The following is a 25,322-nucleotide window of genomic DNA, read 5'->3' on the forward strand; positions in this document are numbered from 1 at the left end:
TTTTCAATATTTTATGATCAATCGTCAATAATTAAATACATGCCCGACGATTGTATATGATTGAACTGTGTTACTAATAATTGATTTCTACGGAACACACACGTGGCACTTAATTTTATCAGTTTTAATTTATCTCGTCTAGAACTCAATACTCTTGTATATTATATTGTTATTCCACAACTGTTTTCAGAAATTAAGGGTTCATGAATTTCAATTCCATTTCAAAAATTTGAACATAATTATGCACATTATCCACCATATCTGTTTGCTGTTTTATATTCATCGTGTGTACCGTCTAGCAAAACAGCTCCTACTCTATAGGCAGTAACCGAAGACGATGTAATAATATTCAGTGTGTACGTTCGTATGCTGATCATAACACGCCTTCCAGCCACTTTGTAATGTAGAGGTAAAATAAAATAACGCCCGTTTAAATTTCATTCGTGAAATGTTTCAAGTATTCAGGCTTCCAAGATAAAATACCTTTTATGCAATATGATAATATTAGTTTTTTAAAGATAAACAAATGAAATTATGAAATCTTATACAAAAATTGTACACCATTCTAAGTAAAATATACTAAAGAGGGCTTTTAACGTCTTTCAACTCTTTAATAAAAATGCGAATTGCAAAGACTTCAATATTAGTTTACTAGATAATTATAAGTTTTACATTGTTACAATGAATCCGCCAATTAGATATATGCGTTATAATCTTTGAGATACATTAAAACACTGTGTTGTTGTATAAAATTGTTATAATATATTATTTTAATCAGAAACTCAAGATCTTAGAAGCTAAATTTTTATAGAAAATCCAATCACTGAAAAGTTTTTTTTTCCAATTATAAATTAAATTTTAAGAGCTTTCATTTGATATAAGTTAAGATTTGTCACTCTTTAAAAATTTAATAAGCTAAAAAAAAATATTTGTACTCGTAGTATCTGAATTTGTCATTTTTTGCAGTTGCTAATAAAATATATATTTAAAATTGAGAGGATTTTTTCAATTTTTGTTGGCAATAGGTTCAGTTATATTAAATTTAAGTTCTTTATAAACAAAATCGGTCCAGTAAGAGTTGAGAATATTCATGAACAAACACATAAAAAAACACTTCATAGTAAAACCAATACCTTTCTGACTTCACATTAAAGTTAAGAAACGCGAAAAAAATGAAAACAAATTATATGATTTACAATTTAGCTATAAAATATTCATATTATGCAAGGTATTTGTTTATTTTTACTTTTAAAAAATTAATTTTTTTAGTAAAATTGAATTTGATGCATAAATGGTAAATATTTGCTTGTGAAATATTTTGAATTTTTATACTATCGATTTTTTATAAAAAGGTTGTTTGATAACATGGTTCAACGACCAATATGTGGTTAAATAATTAATTATACTTTATTTACTATATCTATATGCGAAAATTAATATTGACAAATATTTAGGTTAAAAAGAACACTTATTATTGAAAAATATAAATAATAACTTGATATCCAATAAGTTATTGTAAGGTATCTTACACATTCATGCTAAAATAATTTACTGCATCTTTTCTTGAAATTAAATTAGTTCTAATAATAGTCTGACACTTAGGTTCCAAAACGAATTAAACAGTTACGGATCATTTTAAAATACCATAAAACAATTATCAATTATCTATTATAACAGAATAAAAACATCTTATATATTTATTTTTATTCGACACTTTGATTTAAAATGATCTTCTACAAACTATTGTTTTTTTTTACTTCTACCTTTCTCATTCTTGTACTCGCTCAACAAGAAATGACACGTCGATGATTTAGTTATATATTTTTTTTAATTAACTAACTAAATAAACATTTTGTTTCAAAAAGTGTATTTACAAGTTTATATTTGTATACAATTTTATAATAATATAATTTTTAATTACTTAAAAATAATACAATAAATAACGCAAATTAACAAACTTTAAAAATTATTTAACATGAATGAATAAATATAATTAAAATTAATATTATATCATGATAAATTTGAATAATATGGATGAATAATTTCAATAACCTAATTTACTATGTTGCAATTTATTAAAAAAAATTATATCCTTATCTAAAAATATATATGTAAAAACAATTAAAAACTTATTAATTTAATTTGATTTTTTATAGATTTTTTTGTGGCAAATTATGTAAGTGAAATATTATTTTAGAAATCTTAACATTTTACCTTCAGCAATTAATTTATGGAATACTTAAAATATTTTAAATAACAGAGACTAATTAAAAAATTTTAAAGATACAAAAAATTTTTTTTTTCAATGATAAACAAAATTGAACAGCTGAATATTAAATAGCTCAAAGTATAAATTGATAAACGACCTTGCTCACTTGTGAAATGAAATCCATAAGAATAATTTAATAATGTATCTCTTTCTGTAAATAATTTTACTTATAATACTTACAATTTAGTGTTTTTTGCATATCTTAAATGTTGATCAATGTAATAAACTAATAGATAGGATCATTATAATATAGCTGCATAAATATATTAATTGTTGAAATTCTACTATTAATATATAAAATATTCAAGTTATTGTTGTTGTATAGTTATACCAATTTATTGCGAGATTGGCTTAAATATTATTAAGCATGTTTGATAACTTTTGATTTATTAAAATTACTTGAATTTTTCATAGTTAATAGTTTTAAAAAGAAATTATTTTTTTAACATACTTAAAAAACATTTATGTTTAGCATTTTTATCTAGATATTAAATTTTAATAATAAATCGATAATTTTGTTGACATTATTTTACAATTATTTAGGAATATTAAAAAAATTATATTTTTAACAATAATTTAGTATATTTACATTTGATACTATAATATATTTATTTAGTTTTGAATAACACTTATACTCACAATTTAACAAAAAATATTTAAATATGTATAATTTAATATTCATTATTTCTAGGACTATGAACAAGTGTTGAGTTATGGTAACATTACACATCTCTGATATAAGTTATACAAACTTAAATGACATAATAAATTCATGTGGGATGAATTCAACGAACTCAATGAATTTAAAGAATAGTGCGCTATTTTGAACATCATTAGAGTGTGATTATTAATAAATTAATTTATATGATTAGTATAATGTAAGTATACATGTATTTATATTTTTAACAACATTTTTCATCTGATAATATTCCTTAAAAGCTTTTTAAAGTAGTGACTCTTTTATATAAAATAATTTTATTTTCCATTAAAAACTTTAGAGGTTTTTAAACAGTAAAACTCTCTAATTGATACTGCACGCGTACCTACCCGCCATATTTGTTAAAACTGCTGCTTCATATTGAAGAAGCCTTTTAAAAACAAAAGTTCATAACACTTTTATTATGCATATTGTTGACTTAAAAAGCGTGGAGAGAAATTAAAATGTTTAAAACTCTTGATACATCATCAATTATGTATTTGTAATTTTTCTTTTCTTCGTGATAATAAATTATTTTAATTATAATCACATTGTAAGAATTAATTATAATTAATAGTAAGACTTGAGGCAACATGAAATTAAAACTGCCAGTAAAATTATCCAGTAACTAGTATTCATAGTACCTGAAAAAAATCCCCAATTAAATTGTATTATAATAACAATTATGAAGGATTTGATCATAACCAATGGTAATGTGAGCAAACACTTAATAAATAATTTATTTTTCAAATTTACTAGTACATTTTTCTTATCAATATTAGTATTCATTTTGCTTGAGAGTTGTTGAAAAAGTTTAATCATTTCGAACATATATCATGTTCTTTTTGTTGGTAACAATTATAACTTATTATTTCTATAGCTTTGTCTAATAAAATATAATATTTTACTAAAATATGTGCATGCATTAAGAATAAACAAAAAAATTTTGTGAAAGATAATATTTCAAGCCAATAAATACTATATGTAATTGAGCGGTTCAGAATTTTCATTTTATTTTTTGAACGTTTTATTATAGTAGCTTCTACTGACTATAAAAACTCTATAGTAACTATATCTAAAAAAATTAATTTTCCAACTTATAATCTTAATGTTTGATAAAAATCAAATAATTTTTTAGTTTAATAACTTGTTTCATAGATATTTTGTTGAGAATAATTTGAGTTGAAAAGTTAAAATAATTTACACGAAAAGCAAACAAATTAAGAAGCATCTGATTAAAAATTAGTTGAATAATAATCCTGTTATAAGGCTTAGAATATGAAAAATAACTTTTTTTTTCAATTTTATATCTTTTTAAAAAGTGTTTTTTTTTTATGTTATATTTAAAGTCTTATAACTTGGTGAATATTTAAATCATTTTTAATCAAATTATTTAAATCTATTTATTTTTAATTGAGGTTATTTTGAAACAATTTAAATTATTGTTAATAAAATATCTGTAACACAAAACATATAAATAAATAAAATAATTAATTTTTACCTAAACTTCAAGCTCGCCTGTCGCAATTTTTTTTTATGAGCTTTTACATCAATAGGAAAATATTATAGCAATACAACCAGAATTATAAAATAAAAATTCTGATCAAACCTAATATGTACATCTAAAAGCACATTAAGTAAAACGAATAAAATAATTGGAGGTTGTTTGAAATTAAATCTATATTTAAATAATAACTTTTATAAATATATTATCCTAATCCATAATAATTATTAATAGTGTTACTTATTATATACTACGACAATAGAGCATTTAATTTAAATTATATTTGATCTTTCACCGTTAATATTACAAAATAAGTTTCATTTTTGAAAAAAAATTATTCCTATTTCCTTTACCATTAAAGTATATATGTGTTAATCAGATTTTCTTGAAAGTGTCATAAACTTAATTTTTCGAAAAGTTGAAATAATATTAATTAATTCTTTATTAAATTTCTTAAATATTGAAGAAAATCAAGTAAGTTTAAGAATTGTGATACTTTTGGTGATAATACACATTTTAAAAATCCTAAATCAATCTAAAAAGATTATTCGTAATAATAACAGCTAGACTATAATAGAAAAATTTTATGAACTCGGTTTTCATAATTTTATGTCTATTTTATAAAAAGATCTTAAAAAATTATGTGCTTATTCGGCAATAGTTACCAGAATTGTAAATATGTCTCTCTTGCGACAGAGTATGATCAGTTGCTAGACGTAACCCAATTTTTGTCTCATCAACCATAATGTCAGCTCCAGCAATTTTGGCAGTGCATTTAACATCAATGGTCTTTTTATTCATGTCTACCCATTCTTTCTTTAACGGATAACGCAGACCAACAGTAATGTTATAAAATGGACCATCTGATTCTTCAGGTTGATAGTGTTCTAACAAATAGTTGTCCACCTGCAATACAAAATATATTTATCTAAGCCTAATATTGATACCATTGACGGATTATATACAGTGTAATTTAATAAGTATACTACTATACATTTTTTTTTTATAAAAATATATAGATTAAAATGTAATTAATTTTTATATACCTTGTTAATTGTAAAGTTTTTTGTAAGAAAAAGTATTCCTAAGGGTTATTTTGAAAATTATTTTATTTAAATCATTCTCCATTTAGTAGTAAATAATAAAATAATAACTTTTCATTTAACTTACAAGAAGTACTCCTAAAATCAATATTTAGAAATAATATTTTCTTATAACAAACTTGATATTTTTTATGGTTCATAAAAATAAATCATCTATGCGAATATTCATCTGTATCTAATAAATATAAAACTTGAAGTATTTTTAGCCAGTGGCGTAAAAAAGAATTTTTTTTAGGTTACGTTGGTTAGGAATAATCAAAAGTAGCAAGTAGCCTATATAACTTAACTATACACATGTTTTACAAATAAATAAAAAAATGTCTCTATGTTTCCTCTTACATATTTGTAGAATACAATTAAATAGTTTAAAGTATTAAAGACGTTTGAATAATTAAAAACTACTGTTCTTTTTTAATAAAAAATGTTTATTTACAAGTAACAATTTGGGGGATCTAATTACAGAACACTCATTTGATGTTATTTCATTTGACATTTATTTTAAGTAATATCATATTACCTTTGGTACTATTTCTTCATTTAAGTACTACACCGTTATTTTAATGTAATAAATAAATACCTTCTTACATTCAAAATACATCTTATAATAAATATTACATGCCATTAAAAATATGAATACAATTCATCCTCTATGAAATAAAATCTATTAATGATAAATGTAATATTTTTTTAGAAAAGGGTATTCAGTTATTACAATCAATGTAATTGCTAACATAGAACGTCCTTAAAGTTATTTAAGTTTTATTTAAGTAGATGAAACAATATTATTGTCAATATTACAATCAATTTGTTTTTATAAATACCCATCTCAATGGGTATAAGCGTTTTGCGGAGAATATAAAGTTGCTTCTACTGTCTATTTAAACTGCAAGTAACAATTTAATAGCTAAATGTTAATTAAATCTAAGTAATTTATTTTTTACTCAATGGTACATAGTACCATAGTCTTATAAATAATAAAGGGATAAAAGGACTGGGGTGATAATTTCCAGCAGACAGTTGGTTAGCACCCATGTAATGATTTCTCTCTCAAAGGCGCGAAGCAACCCTAGAGTAGTCAAACATGTATTATTGTCTTTAAAGATCCAACCGGACGGATAATGTGGGATGGACTCGTCTGCGTTTACGTTTACTCAGCCGGAATACTACAATTCTTATTCCCAAACTATAGAAAGTGTTTTTACACTACGAGTTTCGATCGACAAACAACATTTAATTGTTGTTCGGAATTTCTAAGAAAGTGCATTTATATGTTGTACAAAGCTTTTACACTGCACAGATTCGAACAAAAGGCAGATCGCAGTTAATGGATCAGGCGGCACCACCGATTTTGATAGAGCATATTGGTTTTTATTTTTCATTCTTGTCGACATCCTTTAAGCCTTTTCTACTTTATTTAGAAAGTAATAATACTGTGGAAACGATGAAAATTTTTCTTGAAACAGTTTTCATCTAAGTTTTCGCCCGTCAAACATTCACTTAAGACTCTTCATAGAATCTTCTCTAATTATAGTGTTCCAAAAGCTTACGTAGTATTATTCTTAAAATTTACAATATGCTGCGTCTTCAATGATTAATATTGAATATTAGGAAATTCCAAAAAAAATTCATAATGGTGGTATTTTTTTTATTTATTATTCAATGTTTATGTAATAAAACCTCCAACTGTTAATATAGAGTTTTTACAGTATTGAATTACTATTTCCAGATATATTAAGATGACATAATATTCCGCAAACATAGTTATTTATATAACTATTAAACAAAATAAATTGCATGTCTACATCCAATTCTATTTTAACTGTCGATTTATCAAAATGTTCGGCACAGGATAAGAAAATAAATTATTGGTCCATTTGTATATTGTTGATAAATTATTTATACTCGGCATATTATTGTTTGTAACAAATTATTAGTACTATTTTTTATTTTTGAAAATAAAAAACAAATCATACAGAATAATACATGATTTCACTAATTTGAAATATTTTATGAAATTTCAAAAAATGGAAAATTACGAATACAAATAGTAGTAATGAATTTTTAGCGATCGAGTTCCATGAACCGTTTGAAATGATTGACTGTCTACTTTTTATAACTTTGCAAAGTTGAGAATAAAATATTCTTTATGAACTTGTACAATGTGAATTTCTATTTCATTACTTATTGTATGCCATATAAACTTTGCCTACTGCTATTAACGTTAGAATAAAATCATTTCACTTCATATATTCACAACATTATATCACATTATAATGACTCACTTGGGTGACTACGTAAAAACTTATTTCTATAATTCAATTTAGTATAACTAAAAACTAACAATGACAAAAACAATTACTATAAAACTACTACTCAAATATATTAAAAATTTCAAATATATATGTGCAAATAATTATAGAGCTTCTATTAAGCCAAAACGTTTTTCTAAATTGTAGAAGTCATAGTATTTGATATTTAAATATTAAAATAATATTAAAATTTATAGTATAACATTTTTTTGATTAATATAGTGTTATAATTAAATAATAATTAAAATTAATATAAAAAATAAAGAAAGTATATGATATTGATGACAGACCAGTTGCTGATGAGTTCCAGTATTAATTCAGTAGGCTGTTTTACATCTATAAATGAATGACTACATTTTTATGAAAGACAATGTTTAATGCGTAAGATTTAATTTTTTATCATACTTATATTTAAATTAATGTTAACTATTATTAACCTCTGACATTACGAGCATCTTGCGAAAAAAATTTTTTTTTTGTCTTACTGTACAAGTTATTAATTTTCCAGTAATAAAAATAATAACTTAATATATATACTATGTAGTATTGTATATAATCAATCGCCCAGTTGTTAAGACTTTTTGGATTAGATACTATTTACGTAGTTTAGTTTTTGTTATCAAGAAAGGATTGATGAAAAGTAATTAGATGAGGGGCGAACTGTATTTAGAAAAGGTGGATATTTACAATCAAAAAGAAACTTAAGATGATCAATATAATAAAAAATTAGACAAACAAATACTATACCGATTGGGATAGGGAGCTTTGCTTAACTAATTTAATAAATACTATCAAACAAATAATACATTTTATCAATTTTTCAACCTGATGACAGACAGTACAGACGAAGAGAAGATTGAATTGGATATCGAGATTGATACAATGGTCTCGTATGATAACATTCGTTAGAATTCTCCATGCACAAGGGAGTGAGACAAATTGTATAAACGATAGTACACACGATACGCACAGGGTCATAGAGCTGCTAGGCGATTAAATAAAGAGTATAGAGTGTTTTGAATCACAAGAACGATTAGTCAATAAAAACGACTATGGACTAATATTCACAATAGAACCATATAGCAAATACTAAAAATAGTGCAAAAAAAAACATAATAATTACACACACACACAAAACGATTGACTTGCTAATCGTTTCTCCTAGTGTTTAGCGCATTTAAACCAGTGCTATGTATCTCTAGGGATGAGTATCAATCTAGGTGTATGTACGTCAAAATCCTAGCTCTCAATGGTGGCGTTGGTGGTGTTGCCAACGAATAAATTATGAAATTAAGGTATTCCTACGAAACAAAATGTTCGAAAACATCACCAATGTATACACTTTAATTCAAGTTGATTAGATTATAAATTTATCTTCGTTTACATGTATTGTGTTTCTAACGTTACAATAAAATACGAAGGGTATTTGCAAACACCTATTGTGGGAACTCGAATTTCATCATAATGACATTTTTCTTCATATGGGTCTTGTAAATCTTCATTGTTTTGTTTTTCATATATTCGAGTTAATGTTATTGTATAAACCATAAATTCACACGGCAAACCTTTGCAGCAGTATAAAGTTTTATTAGGTTATATTATTCTAAACAAACACAATTGCTAACGTAGCGATTCGTTCCAGTCATAAAAATTCGAGACGTTCGGATAGATGCATAAATATAGATATAAGATTATTTTATGTTGTACAATAATATTTTTATCTCTTGATCATAATAATGCGGACATAAGGAAATAGCTTAGTATTTCGTTCAAAGCAATTTTTAACATCATTATTTTAGTGTGAAATAATCAAAAAACAAATTCTATAACATAGTTGTTCATAAATTTAAGAAATCTGCAAAAATGTGTTATATTGAAGAACTCAATCCTTTTAATTTTCGAACGAAAGTTGATAAAAATTAAAAAATTTAATGTAATTTGTATTTAAAAATTTATAATATTTATTAAAATTCAAAAGTTTAGTCCGAGATCATTTTTTAAAATGCTAACGTCACATTTATAATTTATTTATATTCATCAACATCGCAAATTTTAAATAAATAAATACCGTAAGACTATAAATTAGTTAAGTTTTATTTATTCAGGGGAAAAATGATCAATTTTAGAAGGATTAACTTTTTTTGGTTGTTAACAATAAAGTAATTATAGTACTGTGATTAAATTTTGTGCATAGAATAAATTGAGTCAGATATTGATTTTTTTTCTTATACCCAAAAAAAACCACTAGCTAACGAGCTATTGAAGTGCGAAATTCACCATGCGCTCCATTTTCCTAATATGATCGGCATTAAATTTAAGTAACAAAATTATAACTCATTCATTAAAACATAAGTATAACTTTTATCATAAATAATTTGTCCAAGCTAATTAGTTTATATAGATAAGTTAGAATGATTTATGGTGAAATGTTCTTGAAGCATTTATATTAAAATTTATTTTTTTTTTAGTGATAACATTTTTCCTTTACTGAAAAAATTGTAATAATTATATGTTTTAATAATGCAGTCAACAATATAAGAATTAATTGAATATTTTCCATTTTTTAAATTAAATTATTTATATATATATATATATCAACATCACGATTATAGTGCAAGTGTGCTTGACGTATTTTTTATGTTCCAAAAATGAACATTGGACTTGTCTTGTTTAGTTTGATGAATATGATATTACTGACATGAACAATTCAGTGAAATAAGATTGAAATAAAACTGAAATATATTTTTACTCTGACGTGTAAATTTAACATTTCCATAGGCAACAAGGTAATTCGATGAGTGTGACGAATGGTAAGTGTACATCATGCGCGAAATCATTTATTTCCCTACAGTCATTTCTTATGGTAATTTTTTATTCGCAGTGATAAATTTTCTGTTTTCATTTAATTCAAAAACAGATTTTAAAAAATCCACGTTTACTATTACATAATATGTGTACATATTATGTACATTTTTAGAATTATTTTATTTAAAATTAAGTTATGAATTTAATGTATGGTTGGGTTTGGGTTCCATTCCTTAAACTGAAATTGAAAATTTAGCGAATTAAAAAGTATTTAAACTTGCATAAGTTTGACATTTATTTATTTGAAATGTACATTGATATTACTTGAAATGGAGTTAGAATATAAAATTGTATCTATTTTGCGTTTTTAATAAATCACTAAGTTTAGGTATCAGTTCAATGAAAAAGTAAAAACGTCTAAATAATTCAGAAATAAATCGTTGGTTGACCGATTTGTTTTGTAAGTAGACTTTTTTTTATTCTTTATTCTGGATTGATATGCAAAGAGGATTCCTTTTGTAAATAAGACCTTTTTAGTCTCGAAATATATTATTCTGTGGGCAGATATTAGAAAAAAGAACGTAAAAAGTCCAAGAACTAAAACACTTTTTTTTGTTAAGTAAACTGTTTTTGATTAGTTTATTTGTTTTTTTATTTTAAATATTTAAAGTAAAGATCTTGAAATTTTGTCCTCTTCCTTGAATACCTCAAATCTTATTAGTGAATAGTCATAGTGAAAGCAAATTATACAAAATGAAATTTAAAAAATAAAAATAATTTAAGTAGTTTTGCTAGTATTTAAATTTTATTGGTAATTGATTATCTTCGACTTCTTAGAACTATGATACCCACCAATATAATACAGAAAATAATAATTTTGAAATTAATGTTTACTTCTTAGTTGTGGTTACTTGAAATTTCTTCATCAGTTCTTTTGATAATATTTTGAAAGAACATCGCTACTAAATTGCAATTTTCTATAAATGGATTTTCTATTGATCATAAGCATATGATTTCTATCGCACGATATCAGATTTCTAATATTAAAGTCATTATTTTTTCAACAAAGAAATTTTAGAAAATTATTATTAATTTTTAGAATTGTTCAATGAAATTTATGAATTCAGTTGGGTCCACTTGTTTAGCACTAAAATTGTATTACGCAGAAAAACTTTTATGGAACTTTTTGTAAAGATTATTATAAATATTATTTTGAAATCAATTTAACTTTAAAATTTCTAACTGATAAGTCTTCAATTATTTTACAAATAAGTTTTGATAAATAAAAATTAAATACGTTTAATTTAGTACAAAGAGAATGTTCATTCTTGAATGGAAAAAGATATTCATAAAAAATTTAGTTTCGTGATTCAAATTTAAATTTATTAATTAAATTCTCGAGAAGTTTTTTTTTTTTAATTTAAACTTGAACATATTTTATTGAAACGCAATATTGTTTCCATCAGTATAATAAATAGATATGAATTAAAATGATACATTTAAAGCAAAATAATGTGTTTATTTCGATGGTGTCATAATAATAAAATTATTTTGGGGATTATTTTATATTATGATTATATACATCATAATAAAGATTTGTCATTTATAGGAAAAATACTAGAAACATTATGTTCTTACTTTTTTTTTTAATTCATTTAAAATTTCTTTTCTGTAATGTCTATCTATGAATTATATAAAATATTGTAGATGTTAAATTCATGCTCTATTGTAAGAATGTAGTAATTTAAAAATTTGCCATTAACATTAATTATTATGCTACTACTTTATGAGATATTTCAGAGTTTCACTTGAGGAGCGTTCATAACGTAGAATAAGGTTCACATACAAAATATTGGGACGTTAATTTGACGTTAATACATAGAATTATATGCATTTATAAATTTTGTTAAAATATTATAAATATGCTATCAGTTTATTTAATAATTAATTTTAAAAATCACTAATATATTGTTACCGAGATTATAGTTTTGAAAAAGTAGGAGAGGGTTATTCCTCTATAAAATCAAAAATAAAAAAAATATTTCTATGCCACTGAATGAAATTTCATACGAGGTTTTGAAAAATCCTTATACCTTTTTAATGGCAAATTGTCAAAACCTCGTGAGATATTTTATATATTCTTAGGAAAATTATTACAAAATTTGGACAATACAACGTGGCTCATAGAAAATTTATAAATGCATTAAATGTATATTTATAATATTTTTAATATTTTTAATTCTTAGTAATAATCAATAATCACTCTATGTATTTTTATCTATAAAATGAACAGAAATTATAAGTTTTATTCCATTAAATATTAACAATTTTACTTATTTTAGTTAAACAAAGAATTTTTTACTACCTGAAAATACAGTTTTTAATATTGAAATTGGAAAAGTTTTAATCGTATACTGTATACTTTTTAACTAATATGGAAAGTAATTTTATCCAAAAGAGAGATTTACATCAAATTACACCATATATCATATTAAATTTTAACGAAATAATATTTTTTTCCGTTTGATAAAAATTGTGAGATATCTCTAACAAAATATTTATATCATCTCAATAACATAATATAATATACAAATTAAATCAGTTATACTTTTATAATATTAAACCAAAGAAATATAATTGAGAATGTTCTTAACATTATTATCTTATTTATATTTCAGTATAATATTAGTTTTGAGGCAATTTTAAAACACAAATAAATGAAAAAATTCAAGATTGGGCAAAATAAAACGCTAAAATAAACATCTTAACAAAAGTATATCTTTATTTATCGATTTTTTTTTATAAACTAAGTATACGACATATGAAAATATTTTTATGGATTTTGAATAATTCAAATTATATTATTTTGATTTACTTCCTCGAAAAAATAAATCCTTTTATAAATTTTAAAGTTCCCTTATTCATCAAAATTTGATATATAAATAAAAAATGAATATTTACTGAATAATAATATATTGTCGATAAGCAATACATATATTGTTGTGTAAACGATGTTTAATCAAACGCACATAAAATGGAAACTAAACGAGTTTTTAACTATTATTAAAACTCAAATGTACGTATTATCCAAGTGCGCTTTATTGAGCAAGTAAGACAAAAGTTTTTAGGAAGAATCCACAGCAATCATCTGTGATGTCAGTGTAGTAATAGCAAATACTACTATAAAGGTTTATTTGTATTTAAACTTTTTTAAATAAATGTCTTTGTTTTACTTATGGATAAGGTAATATTTTATTAAGCAAGAAAATAAAACATAACTTACCTCTAAACCATTGATAAACCAATTTACAACCGCTTTAGGGTATGTCATTTTAGCAGTGCAATTACCCTCTAAATATTCACCAATGTTGTACCATTCTCGAATACCCACTATTCGTGGACCATTTATGGGTAACGCTAAAAAAATGAATGATTTTTTTAAAAATTTCGTAAATTAAAATTTTTAAATAAACTGAGTGCCAAAATTTACCAATAACTGTTAAATTTGATTCTTCAAATACTGTTGGAAAGTTCGGAGCATCTGTTGAAACTTCGCATTTATAAATTCCATTGCTATTTCTTGTCAAAGGAAATAATATAATGGAATTGGCAGATGATTTTTCTTTCTGTAATATCAAACATAAAAAATGATTATTATTATTTTCATTTTTTGTACTTTTGATTTTCAAGTGGAAATTTCCAGAAAATAATAGCAAATACGAGTTTTTTGTTTGTATTCATGATTTTTGGTAAAAGTTAAGTCCACATAAATTTCGACGAGTGAAAATAGGTGTGATAATGTTTTTGAGGTTATGTTTAAGGTCAAGATGTCGAAAACTTTCACCACAAAACTTAATGTATACACCTAAAGGATAAAACATTCATTGTTTCAACTTGCATTTAAACGACTCCGGCAAACGCTATCTTATGGCTCACTCAGTCGAGTGCCGAACACAAGATCTTAAGAAAAGTTTTGTCGTAATTTTTTAGGTTACATTTTGTTGGCAGTAACCTATCTCTGTATGGAATAACCCAGGAATATAAGTTATTATTATTATTATTGTTATTTTAGAAGTAAAAATTAAAAAAAAAACTTCACTCACGTCTACGTGTACTCCATCTAAGTCATAAACCATAGTGTTCGGACTTAACTCGGGTGTGTATCGAAAAAATTCATTGTCATCTTTGTACCATTTCACTGAATACAGTCTATCTCCACCTGTATCATAATGACAATTGAGAGTTGCTGAATCTTTATAATCAACCCAGGAAGGTACATCTAATTTTAGCATTTTCAACATTCCTTTGCTGGCTAAAATAAAAAGTAAAACTGTAAGTATTATAGTAAAGGTAAATAAACTTAAAAAAGAATAAATAAGAGTATAACAAATTTTTAATAAATGTATTAATTCTCTAATAATAGTTTTAGATCTAACCGCCATAGACAGAGTTGAATACTCCATTCATAAACCAAATTTTATTACTAAGTTAGTCATAGAATATGTATATTTTTTAATAATAAAAGTAGTAAGTTATAATAGTTTTTGACATTTATTTTACAGCTCGCTACTCATAAATTATTAAATTTGAAACCCGGAACTTTTTCTTTATAATTATAAACGATCTTTTAAATTTTCTTCTTAAAAGATAAATCTGTTAAATTTCAAAATAAAACCATCAATTTACTCATAGTATATTACTAATATATGCTAAATTTATCATTATAAATATCATTATTGTAGAAGATTAAAATTTATTAATGTTATTTATTTAATTATATTTTGTAACATAAGTAGTGTACCTATTTCTTTTATTTATAAAGTAATAAACGAGTAGAAATAGTAAAAATTTCTGCGAACTTGATTTTTAACAAAATATTGTTAGTAAAAGCGTACCATCATTATTGCATTCCAATGATTCGGAAACCAGAAATAAGTTTTCATATTGTGTAATTGATTTTACTACACTGTTATTTAATAAAGCAATAGTATATATTTCATACGTGGATATTTTCAAAAGGAAATTGATTATCCTAGCGGTATTGTAGAAAAGTCATTGAGATGAGCTGATCCGGAAAATTTTGCGAAGCAAAAAGAAGCTGATGACGAACAAGAGCGATTGAATTTTCCATTAAGGGTCGGCCAAAAACTTTCTTTGCGCGTAGCCCGTCGAGCGGAACCCGTCAAACCTTTTTATAGGTTTCCATCTGGACGGAAAGAGATAACTGTCATGAACTGCCGAATGGGATTACCACCCAAGACTAATTGACGAACGGGAAGAGATTTCTTTTTGTAAACTATTTTACTCATGAATAAAATCATCCAGGCCTTGGACACATTTTAATGTAAACAATAATTAGTAGTTATTTCGCTGTAGGTAATGTTATAGATTTTATTGTAGCGACATCGAATAAAAATGTATTTATTTTAAAGAAATGTGGAATTATCCCGAAAAAAAATTGTTTTAATACGCTTAGTAATCCAATATACCTATTGAATATTAAAGGTCGATTCACACTATACGGAACACGTCAACGTCACGTCACAGATCAGCAGTGTCACTTCAAAATATTTAACCATGTAAATTACCGGATTTTGACGTTACGTAACGTGGCCGGAGTATGTGAACGAACGATAATTATATATACAGAGTGGCTCACCACTCACTGACAACTTAAATAACTTTTGATCCAGTTAATATTTTTAGGTGATTTTTTTTTTAAATAATAGTTATACGTTAGGTCTATAGCTATATCTCAATAATTAATTTTTTTACATTTTATTAAAAATATTAATTATTTTTAAATTTTAAATAAAATGTAAAAAAAAAATCTAAGATAGCTATTTTGTAGAGTAGAATTTAAGAAAAATTTTAGTAAAAAAATATCTTATTAATATTCAGTAGTAAATATTCTGTAGCGTTTTAAAGTTTGTGAAAATTTGAATTTTCATGTATTATTTTACGGTATTAAACATTGAAATATGTATTGAGAAAAGGACAGAAGAAAACCCTATCTTTTCATGATTACTGTGTATACAAATGATGATAATGTGTATACATTACAAACTTAGCATTAATACCGTGATAAGAAATTAGATAAAGCAATTATTACTTATCACTCTCATTCAAAAGTATAAGTCATTTTCATGGAAAAAGTTACACACCTCCAAATTATAGTAATCATGAAAAGATAGGGTTTTCTTCTGTCCTTTTCTCAATACGTATTTCAATGTTTAATACCGTAAAATAATACATGAAAATTCAAATTTTCACAAACTTTAAAACGCTACAGAATATTTACTACTGAATATTAATAAGATATTTTTTTACTAAAATTTTTCTTAAATTCTACTCTACAAAATAGCTATCTTAGATTTTTTTTTTACATTTTATTTAAAATTTAAAAATAATTAATATTTTTAATAAAATGTAAAAAAATTAATTATTGAGATATAGCTATAGACCTAACGTATAACTATTATTTAAAAAAAAAATCAGCTAAAAATATTAACTGGATCAAAAGTTATTTAAGTTGTCAGTGAGTGGTGAGCCATCCTGTATACATGATTGAATATTTTGACGTGATCCTGCCGATCTGTGACGTGACGTTGACGTATTCCATATAGTGTGAATCGACCTTTAATTAGTTTTAAAATAGCAGTTTTTAATTATTATTAAATTTTTAAATTGTTAACATAGTTTAAATTTAGTGATTTGGATATTCTGGTTTACCAACTTCAAAATGTTCAACTGATTTAATCACCTTCGTATACTTGGTGTGTAAATTTTTATCAACGTCCATTCTGTATATTCTGTGATTATGTATAAAATATAGGCTGATTTAATCCACCCAAGAGATTTTCAGTAAAATAAGGTTTTTTTTGTGTTAATTTAATAAATACATTTATATCCAAAATTAATTAGTGCATGTCATTCAAATGAAAAATTAACCAAAACACAAAGTTTCAAGTTCGATCCTGGTGTTGAATAACCTGACTTATCAAATATACATTATATAGTAATTTCATTTCTACGGTCAATTAATTCTATAAATTTCTAAGAAAATAAATAAATTGTTTTCTATTGTTTAGTATAACACTCAATATTGAAGACTTTGGTTCATAAAACAAGCCGTCCATCGACAACTTTAATACTTGTAATACTTTTATAAAATAAAATTTAAATGAGAAATTATAAGTTTGGGAAAATAATATAGAACAGATTTGTTGTAAACTTTTTTTTATTTATTCAATATATCTTTTAAATTAGTTTTTTTAAACGTAGTAATTTAAGTTAGATATGCATCAAGATCAAAAACAAATGTTTAACCTTATATGAAAATTTGTTTATTCAAGTGTATACTCTAAACTGACCTCTAACAATTACAAGAAGATAATGTCATTCGATAAAAGATTACTTAAAAAAGAGAACTATTTTGAAATTCAAAGCACATATAAAATGTTTATTACTCAAACGCAAGCATATGAAAACCCGTGGGACACCAAAATATATACATACTTTGTACACAGCAATTTCTGAGTAAGAGAGACAGAATTTCTTTCTGTAAATGTGTATATTCTTTCTCTTATAAGCCTTTTTGGTAAAAACAGCTGTGTAAGAAAAATCGACCAAATATTTTTTCAGTTCTCTTGCCACCATCCTCACTATTATACTACAACATAGTCTCGCCGATAAAACTAAATCAAAAAGATTATATCGACTTGAGAAAAATAAAAGTTTCATAAGGACCCCCATGGGAACGTTATCCTGTTGTCATGTAGCTGAAATGGAACGTTTTGGTGGCTTTCGTGTTATTATTCTTTGTCAAAGAAATCCTTCTACGTGTTTATCCTACTTATCCTACTATATCAAGCATAACGTGCTCTTAAGAAACTAATAAGCGTGTTGAAACCCCCAATAATGGCATATAATAATAATGACATATATAATAACCAACTATTAAGTCAAAAGCGTTATCTCAACTTAATATTATATGTAAATTTTTGGTTAAAATTTTCTACAGATTTTTATTTTTATGACAGTAATTCTTATTAAATTTATGAATATTAATTTGGAGAAGTTATTTTCTTTTTTTTCTAACAGACATTTTTACTAAAACTTAAAATATTAACATTACTTCCCTAATTCACAAAAGAGTATCTCCAAAATTTGGTAAAATTAAATGATAAGATTTATCTTTTGAGTAACTATTTTAAAATGCGTTTAAGACTTTAATAAAATATAACTACGACATTTTGACTTCTAAAGTTCATATAAAATCACTATACAATCCAATATAAACGATAAAATCTTTTTGACTAAAATTGGATGCTTCTAATTTCATTTAATACATCAAATAATATATTTACAATTTAATAAGACGTATGAAAAAGTAATGATTGCTTAATCGAAACAATTTTTTAATTAAACAAGAATACTACTTTTTGACAAAAACCCTGCGCTTTTAACATATAGAAATCTACAGATTTCTTAATGGTCAACCAGAGCAATGGTTTGATTGAATTAATAATAGTTTACAACATCGGATTAGTTAACACAAAGCCAAGGATCAAAAGGAGGTAATATACATTTAAACTTTTGGTAAGAGCGGAAAAGGATATCAGACGAACACCGATATATATCCCATTAAACTTACAACTCTATAGGCTAAGGTTGCAATTAGCTAGTTAAAACTGATGATTTAGCTACACTAGTATTAACTCTAAAACCCACATTAATTACCGGAAAGTGCCTCTACACCTTTAGATAATGAATGGATGTCTTAAACTTTAATGGTTTCTAATATTAAAAGGACCAACTTTGTACAGCACGTCTCTAACTTACTTAAAAAAGATCTAATAAACATTTTAATATAAATCTTAAAAAACTTAACCCACATTAAGGCCGATTACTTTATCACACTTACAATAAAAACATTCTCAACAATAATTCCTCACGTTGGTTCATAATACTAAACAATAATAGTTCTATTAATTATTAATATAGTAAACTATTATTACTTACATTTTCAGCAGTAGTAATTTAAATAATACTAAACAGACATTAGATACGTACTATTAATATTATAATGTTACTGCTACACACAACAGCGAATAAATTAGAGCTACAATATTATGGCTTTATAAAAATATAAGTCTACATATTCACAGATATATCTGTGTCTTCAGCTTTGGAATTCTAGTTACTTGTTGCCTTGCCTTATAGATCCAATAGGCTGTGGAGTTTTTCACTTAGTAATTTTTCCTATTTTATGATGTACTGTGTGTCTTTTATTGAAACCATTGTAAATAGAGAGACTTCATTAAAACCGACGAGACCAAACTATTACTTCAAAGATGAATTTTACAATGAGTTTGAAACGTTAGCATAAAACTGAAGACATCTGTAAATATTCTAAATAGTTCTGAATTTATTGATTTTTTTATGGATTACTTTATTATTTAGAATATTTACAAATATATTCAAGTCATCAGTTTTATGTTGACGTTTAGAAATGGTAGCAGAACTCATCTGTTGAGCGATGATTACAGAAACCTCGTAACGACTCATATCTTGTAGAAGATATACGTTGCAACAAATTCTAAAAGTAAGAATTGTTAAGATTTTTATTGAATTTTTAAGAAATTGTTGTATTGTATATTATTTGTTACTTTTTTTTTACATGTATTATTTAAGTAAATAATAATTAATGATTAACAACATCATTTGATAAATGCAGCTACAAACTCATAAAATATGATAACAACTTGACCAGCTGTAAATATAAATAATCAAGTTTTGATTGTCTCATGAGTACCTATGAGTATTATATGAGCTAGTGACTGCTTGTTGCTGCTATGTAGTTCATGCTTAAACATAGCACATACTCATATTTTTCGTTTCAAATGCATTATAATAAAAATCAGTAAAATGTATTAGACAACCCAAAAATACGAACTCTGATATGGAAAACAAAATGAACAACTGCAATTAAATTCTGGTTCTCAGCAGTATTAGTAAAAAAAGAATAATGTAGATTTATAGTCAATACACAAAGATGGGACAATTCCTTGTTATTCAAACAGTGATGTTAACGTTGGTTTAGATAATGTATTAGTGAATTTTTATGTACATCGGATGCAACGCTCAATAATTCATTATAAATTTAATAAAATAAACCTATTTAATAAAAATATTATAATATTAATTTGATACACTAACAATTATAAATATAAATAAAAATATCACTATCATAAAAGACGCTTTGTAGCAATTCTATTGTTTTGATAAAATAGTGAATTTTAAAGACAAATAACTTAAAAATTGAAAAAAAAACATTTTTTTTGTTTTGATTTTTCATAGTAGAAAAAATTGTCAGAATTTTTTATTATTAAGCTTTAATTTTATTTAGGTTAAAAGTTGTCAGACTTTTGGAATAATATGAAAAATTTAGTTGAATTAATAAATTTCATATGGAGGATGATCATTATAAATCTGTACAGAGGATTTTCATAAAAAAACATACTAAAAAAAAGTTAATTTTTTCTCGTATATTTTATAAAAATTTCATTAGTATCAATAATTCAAAAAAAAAGTTATAAAAGTGTAAAATGCGAAAAAAAAAATTGAAAATACCATTATTTAATGTAGCGTAATTTAAATATATATTTTTTAATTTGAAAAGTGAGAGCGTTTTACAATTTTTGTTGATGATAGATTCAATTAAGTTAAAATTGGGTTCTTTTAACGCATGACCAACAAAATCGGTCCAGTGAGAACTGAGAATTTTCATGAACAGACATAAAAAAAAACATGTCATGATAAAACTAATACGTCTTTAGCTTCGCATCGAAGCTAAAATAAAAATTTAGCTTTATTCATAAAATCAATAAAAATATTATAAATTACACGCATTTCTAAAGTTATAGTTTTGTCGTCAAACACAAAGTATTTCGTTTTACTAATTTATTTTAGTTTAAATATTTAATTATTTTTTGTGGTCCGGCTAGTAATTCATTAAAAAATTAATTTGTTTTTATTTTTTAATTTGTCAGTTACTAAAAAGAATCCATAAGAAAAGTCCATAATAAAAATATTTAAATTAAAAATAGTTGATTCCTTAATTTATTAAAATAAAACCTTTTTATTTCTTCCTAATTCATCTCAACAAATCTATATCGCCTATAAATTACAATTAATATATTACAAAATTAAGAAAATCTTAATTATATATTTTATAAGTAACATCGTCGTTATTATACATTTCAGTCGTTTGTTTTTAATTACATAAAATATTTAGTTAAATTGTAAGCATTTTATTCTGTAAATTAATCATGGTTAACTTTTTAATTGTCCGAGCTAATTAATATACTATAACGCAATACATATCGTATAGCAGGTTAACCACTCCCTGGGAAAATGATTTTATCAGTTTAATAAAAAAAAAAAAAGATGTAAAGTGCTTATTCTTTGACATAAAAATAAATATTTAACTATATACATATACTATATGCCACACCTTACAATCATTATTTTAGGTCAATAATAGCATGGGTGTGTGACACATATGCTGTAAATTACAGTTTCTAAGAATTGTAACATCATTATATTAGTTTTCAAAGTTGTTGGAATAATACTAATTTTTAAATAGACATTTATTTTTAGATAAAAAAGATTACCTAATAAGCTGGAACTGAACGAATTAGATATACTTGAATGGGGTATTTCATTCGATTGTTAATAGCCATTTTGATGAATTTTTAAATTGTTAAAATAAACAAACATAAATGACGGGACCGTTTAGTTTCACAGTTAATAAAGACTATGGCTCGATGTTAGACTACGGACTGAAATAGTTGGTCACAAGGGTATAGAACTGCGGGTGAAAGAGAGAGTCTTACGATAAACACGTGACGGGTTTAACACTAGGGCTGTCGTACACGGGTGAGTACATAGGAGACGTGTTTATTAGCCTAGGGCCAAATCCTACCACCATTGTTCTGCTGTTGTTCGTTAGCCATTTCAAACTATACTAGGGAGGGTAGGGGCAGCTCTAACAACAACAAACGAGAGAGAGAAAAGGACTGCTAGCTTTTATGCGATCTTTGTGGCTCGCGACCAGAATAACAATAAACCTCTGCCATCGCCTACCCTCTGACGATTGGACGGGTATAAGGCAATATGTGAAGAAGTGCGGCAATATCTCTGCACCAGGTCCCGAGGCATCTTCTAGCAAGGCCAATGTGTTGGCGTGGGAAATTGTATTACATTGCCGATTGCCCACGTTGTTTCTTTTTCCACATACGTGTGTATTACACCGTAAACCGACCGTATCAATGTACGTAACTACCGCGAAAATAATAAGCATTTAGAATGAAAATCATGTTGAAAACTATCATTGTAGGACTTTTAGAACTATTATCATATTAATATTTAAAAAACAAATAGAACTCAGACATAAAATTGTCAGGTCAAGACTTGACCTAACAATTTGATTCTGAATTTTCATACTTTCTTATACTCAGAACGACAAGAAAAAATAGTGAGGTAGTGGTATACCACCAGTGAACGAACACCGCCCAGTTTATAACTGCAATATTTTTTAATCTGATTGTAACAAGTTGCAATGTTTATTAAACTGTATTATGGCAATTTTTTATTATCATAACTATTCATTCGCCGGAATATTAAAATTGTCAATATATTATTAATAAATAATTATAATTATTAATATATAAAATACATATTAACAGATATTTATTAACTTAATAAACGTGATATAAAAATATAAATTAATTAAGAACTTTACAAGAAGAAAAACTTCTTCTTGTATTTGAGAAAAAATAAATTTTTCCTTTTCACTATTGTAAATACTAGTACTTAATAGAAAATATTTAATACGTCGAGTTGTTAGGTATTTACTGTGCATAAGTATTTAATAGTATTTTGTAGATAATTTGTAGTTCCTCGAAGATTGATTATCAGGATTAATATTTTAAACACTAAAAAACTTACGGATGGCGTAATTATAATAGTTAGAGTTAAAATATTACTCTGATTATTAATTATTATTATCGTTACTAATTATTAAATAACTAATGTATTTATATATATATATATGAAATCTACCAAAGTTGTATAATATAATCACTTGTGATAATATCAAGTAATTTTATTTAAATTTCTCAATATTAAAATGTATAGTGACAAAAAAACAATAAAGACGATTCACTGCACAATTTAAATGATACAGTTATAGAACTGGATCAATTTTATATTTGACATTTAGTATCATAATTGTCTTTTACTAAACATTTTTCATGTGTGAAAAAGAGCAAAACTTAGTTTATTTTTTGACAAAATTATTAATTTTTTATACTCAAATACAATATAAAGACTTAATAATATTATTATTATTATAATCAAGTATTTATAATTCAGTGGAAATGTAGATCGAAGATTTGCTTATTGTACAAATATTGTTACATCTACTGGCGTAAAAACTATAAGACATAAAAATTATAATCTTAAATAATTAAAAACCCAAATTTGAAGATAAATTTTTATAGTTTATACGTGATTAGAAAACGAAAAGCGAGGAAAGTTTATTTTAAGATAAAAAACAAAATGTTTAAAACCAAAGTTTGAATTATAACTTGCAAAATAATAAAAGATGCGTTCGTGTATAATTTACACAAAAAATGTTTGTAAAAACTATAATTAAATAAATATAAGATAACTAAATAGTGAAATTACGCAAATAATTTATATGTATATCTCATAAACTCATCTTTAAAAAAAAAAGAAAAGAGAATAGAACCATTACAGTATTCATTGCACATGTTCAAAATATCTCATATATTCACGACTTCTGCTTTATTATTATTATTATTATTATTTGTTTAATTACTTATATATTTATAAAACAATTAATACTTCTATCAACTAATAATATATGATAAATATTATAGAGCTTAAATATTGTATATAATGTTATAAAAATAATATTTACCATTTATTCATTTATGTTATTTACTTATAAAACAAATCATTTTATCATTTGTAAATAAAAACATTTAAAGTAACTTGTGTTCAAAAATATTGTTGATAAAATTTAAGTATTCGTAGCGCATAATAGTTACAAAGTGCTACGAAATCTTTATATACAACATTGATAAAAATTCAGATGGTTTTTTCTTTCGTTAGTACTTTATTCTTTTACGATGGGTCAGAAATAAATAACACAAGAAAAATCACAACTACGTTATATCTTGTCGCTTATTCCATGCGAGACCGGAAATGAAGTTTTCGTCCGTAATGGTACAATATCACCGACTCGGTACTATCAAATAAATCCTGTCAAGGATTCTTAAAGCTTCTGAAGTTGATTTGTGATAAAACATCATAAGGTAAATGCAATAATATAGTCGAAACCGGGAGAAAATAATGCTCTTTTATTAACTTGATTTGCTTGTTATAGAATCAAATACAATACTCACAGTAAAACAATATAATATTAATAATAATGGAAAACAATAATAGTTATAATTATCCTAAATATCATTGTGTAATTATTATCATTACGAGATTAAAGGTACATTAGGTTATACAATGGTAGCACTTAATATAAACGGAA

General features: G+C 24.7%; 1 protein-coding gene across 1 annotated transcript in view; it reads right to left on the bottom strand.

Moving 5' to 3' along the window:
* Positions 1 to 2,770: 2,770 nt before the first annotated feature.
* Positions 2,771 to 25,322, bottom strand: part of LOC126903046 (uncharacterized) — a 62,086-nt gene continuing 39,534 nt past the window's right edge. The window contains exons 2-6 of the mRNA XM_050680969.1: positions 14,791 to 14,999; positions 14,178 to 14,313; positions 13,971 to 14,104; positions 5,136 to 5,376; positions 2,771 to 3,610 (exon numbers count right to left, since the gene is read on the bottom strand). Of these exons, the coding sequence (XP_050536926.1) occupies positions 3,537 to 3,610; positions 5,136 to 5,376; positions 13,971 to 14,104; positions 14,178 to 14,313; positions 14,791 to 14,999 (794 nt within the window). The 3' untranslated portion in view covers positions 2,771 to 3,536. The remainder of the gene's footprint in view (positions 3,611 to 5,135; positions 5,377 to 13,970; positions 14,105 to 14,177; positions 14,314 to 14,790; positions 15,000 to 25,322) is intronic.

The sequence above is a fragment of the Daktulosphaira vitifoliae genome, unplaced genomic scaffold, assembly GCF_025091365.1.
Source record: "Daktulosphaira vitifoliae isolate Bord-2020 unplaced genomic scaffold, ASM2509136v1 Scaffold_1, whole genome shotgun sequence".
Classification (NCBI taxonomy): domain Eukaryota; kingdom Metazoa; phylum Arthropoda; class Insecta; order Hemiptera; family Phylloxeridae; genus Daktulosphaira; species Daktulosphaira vitifoliae.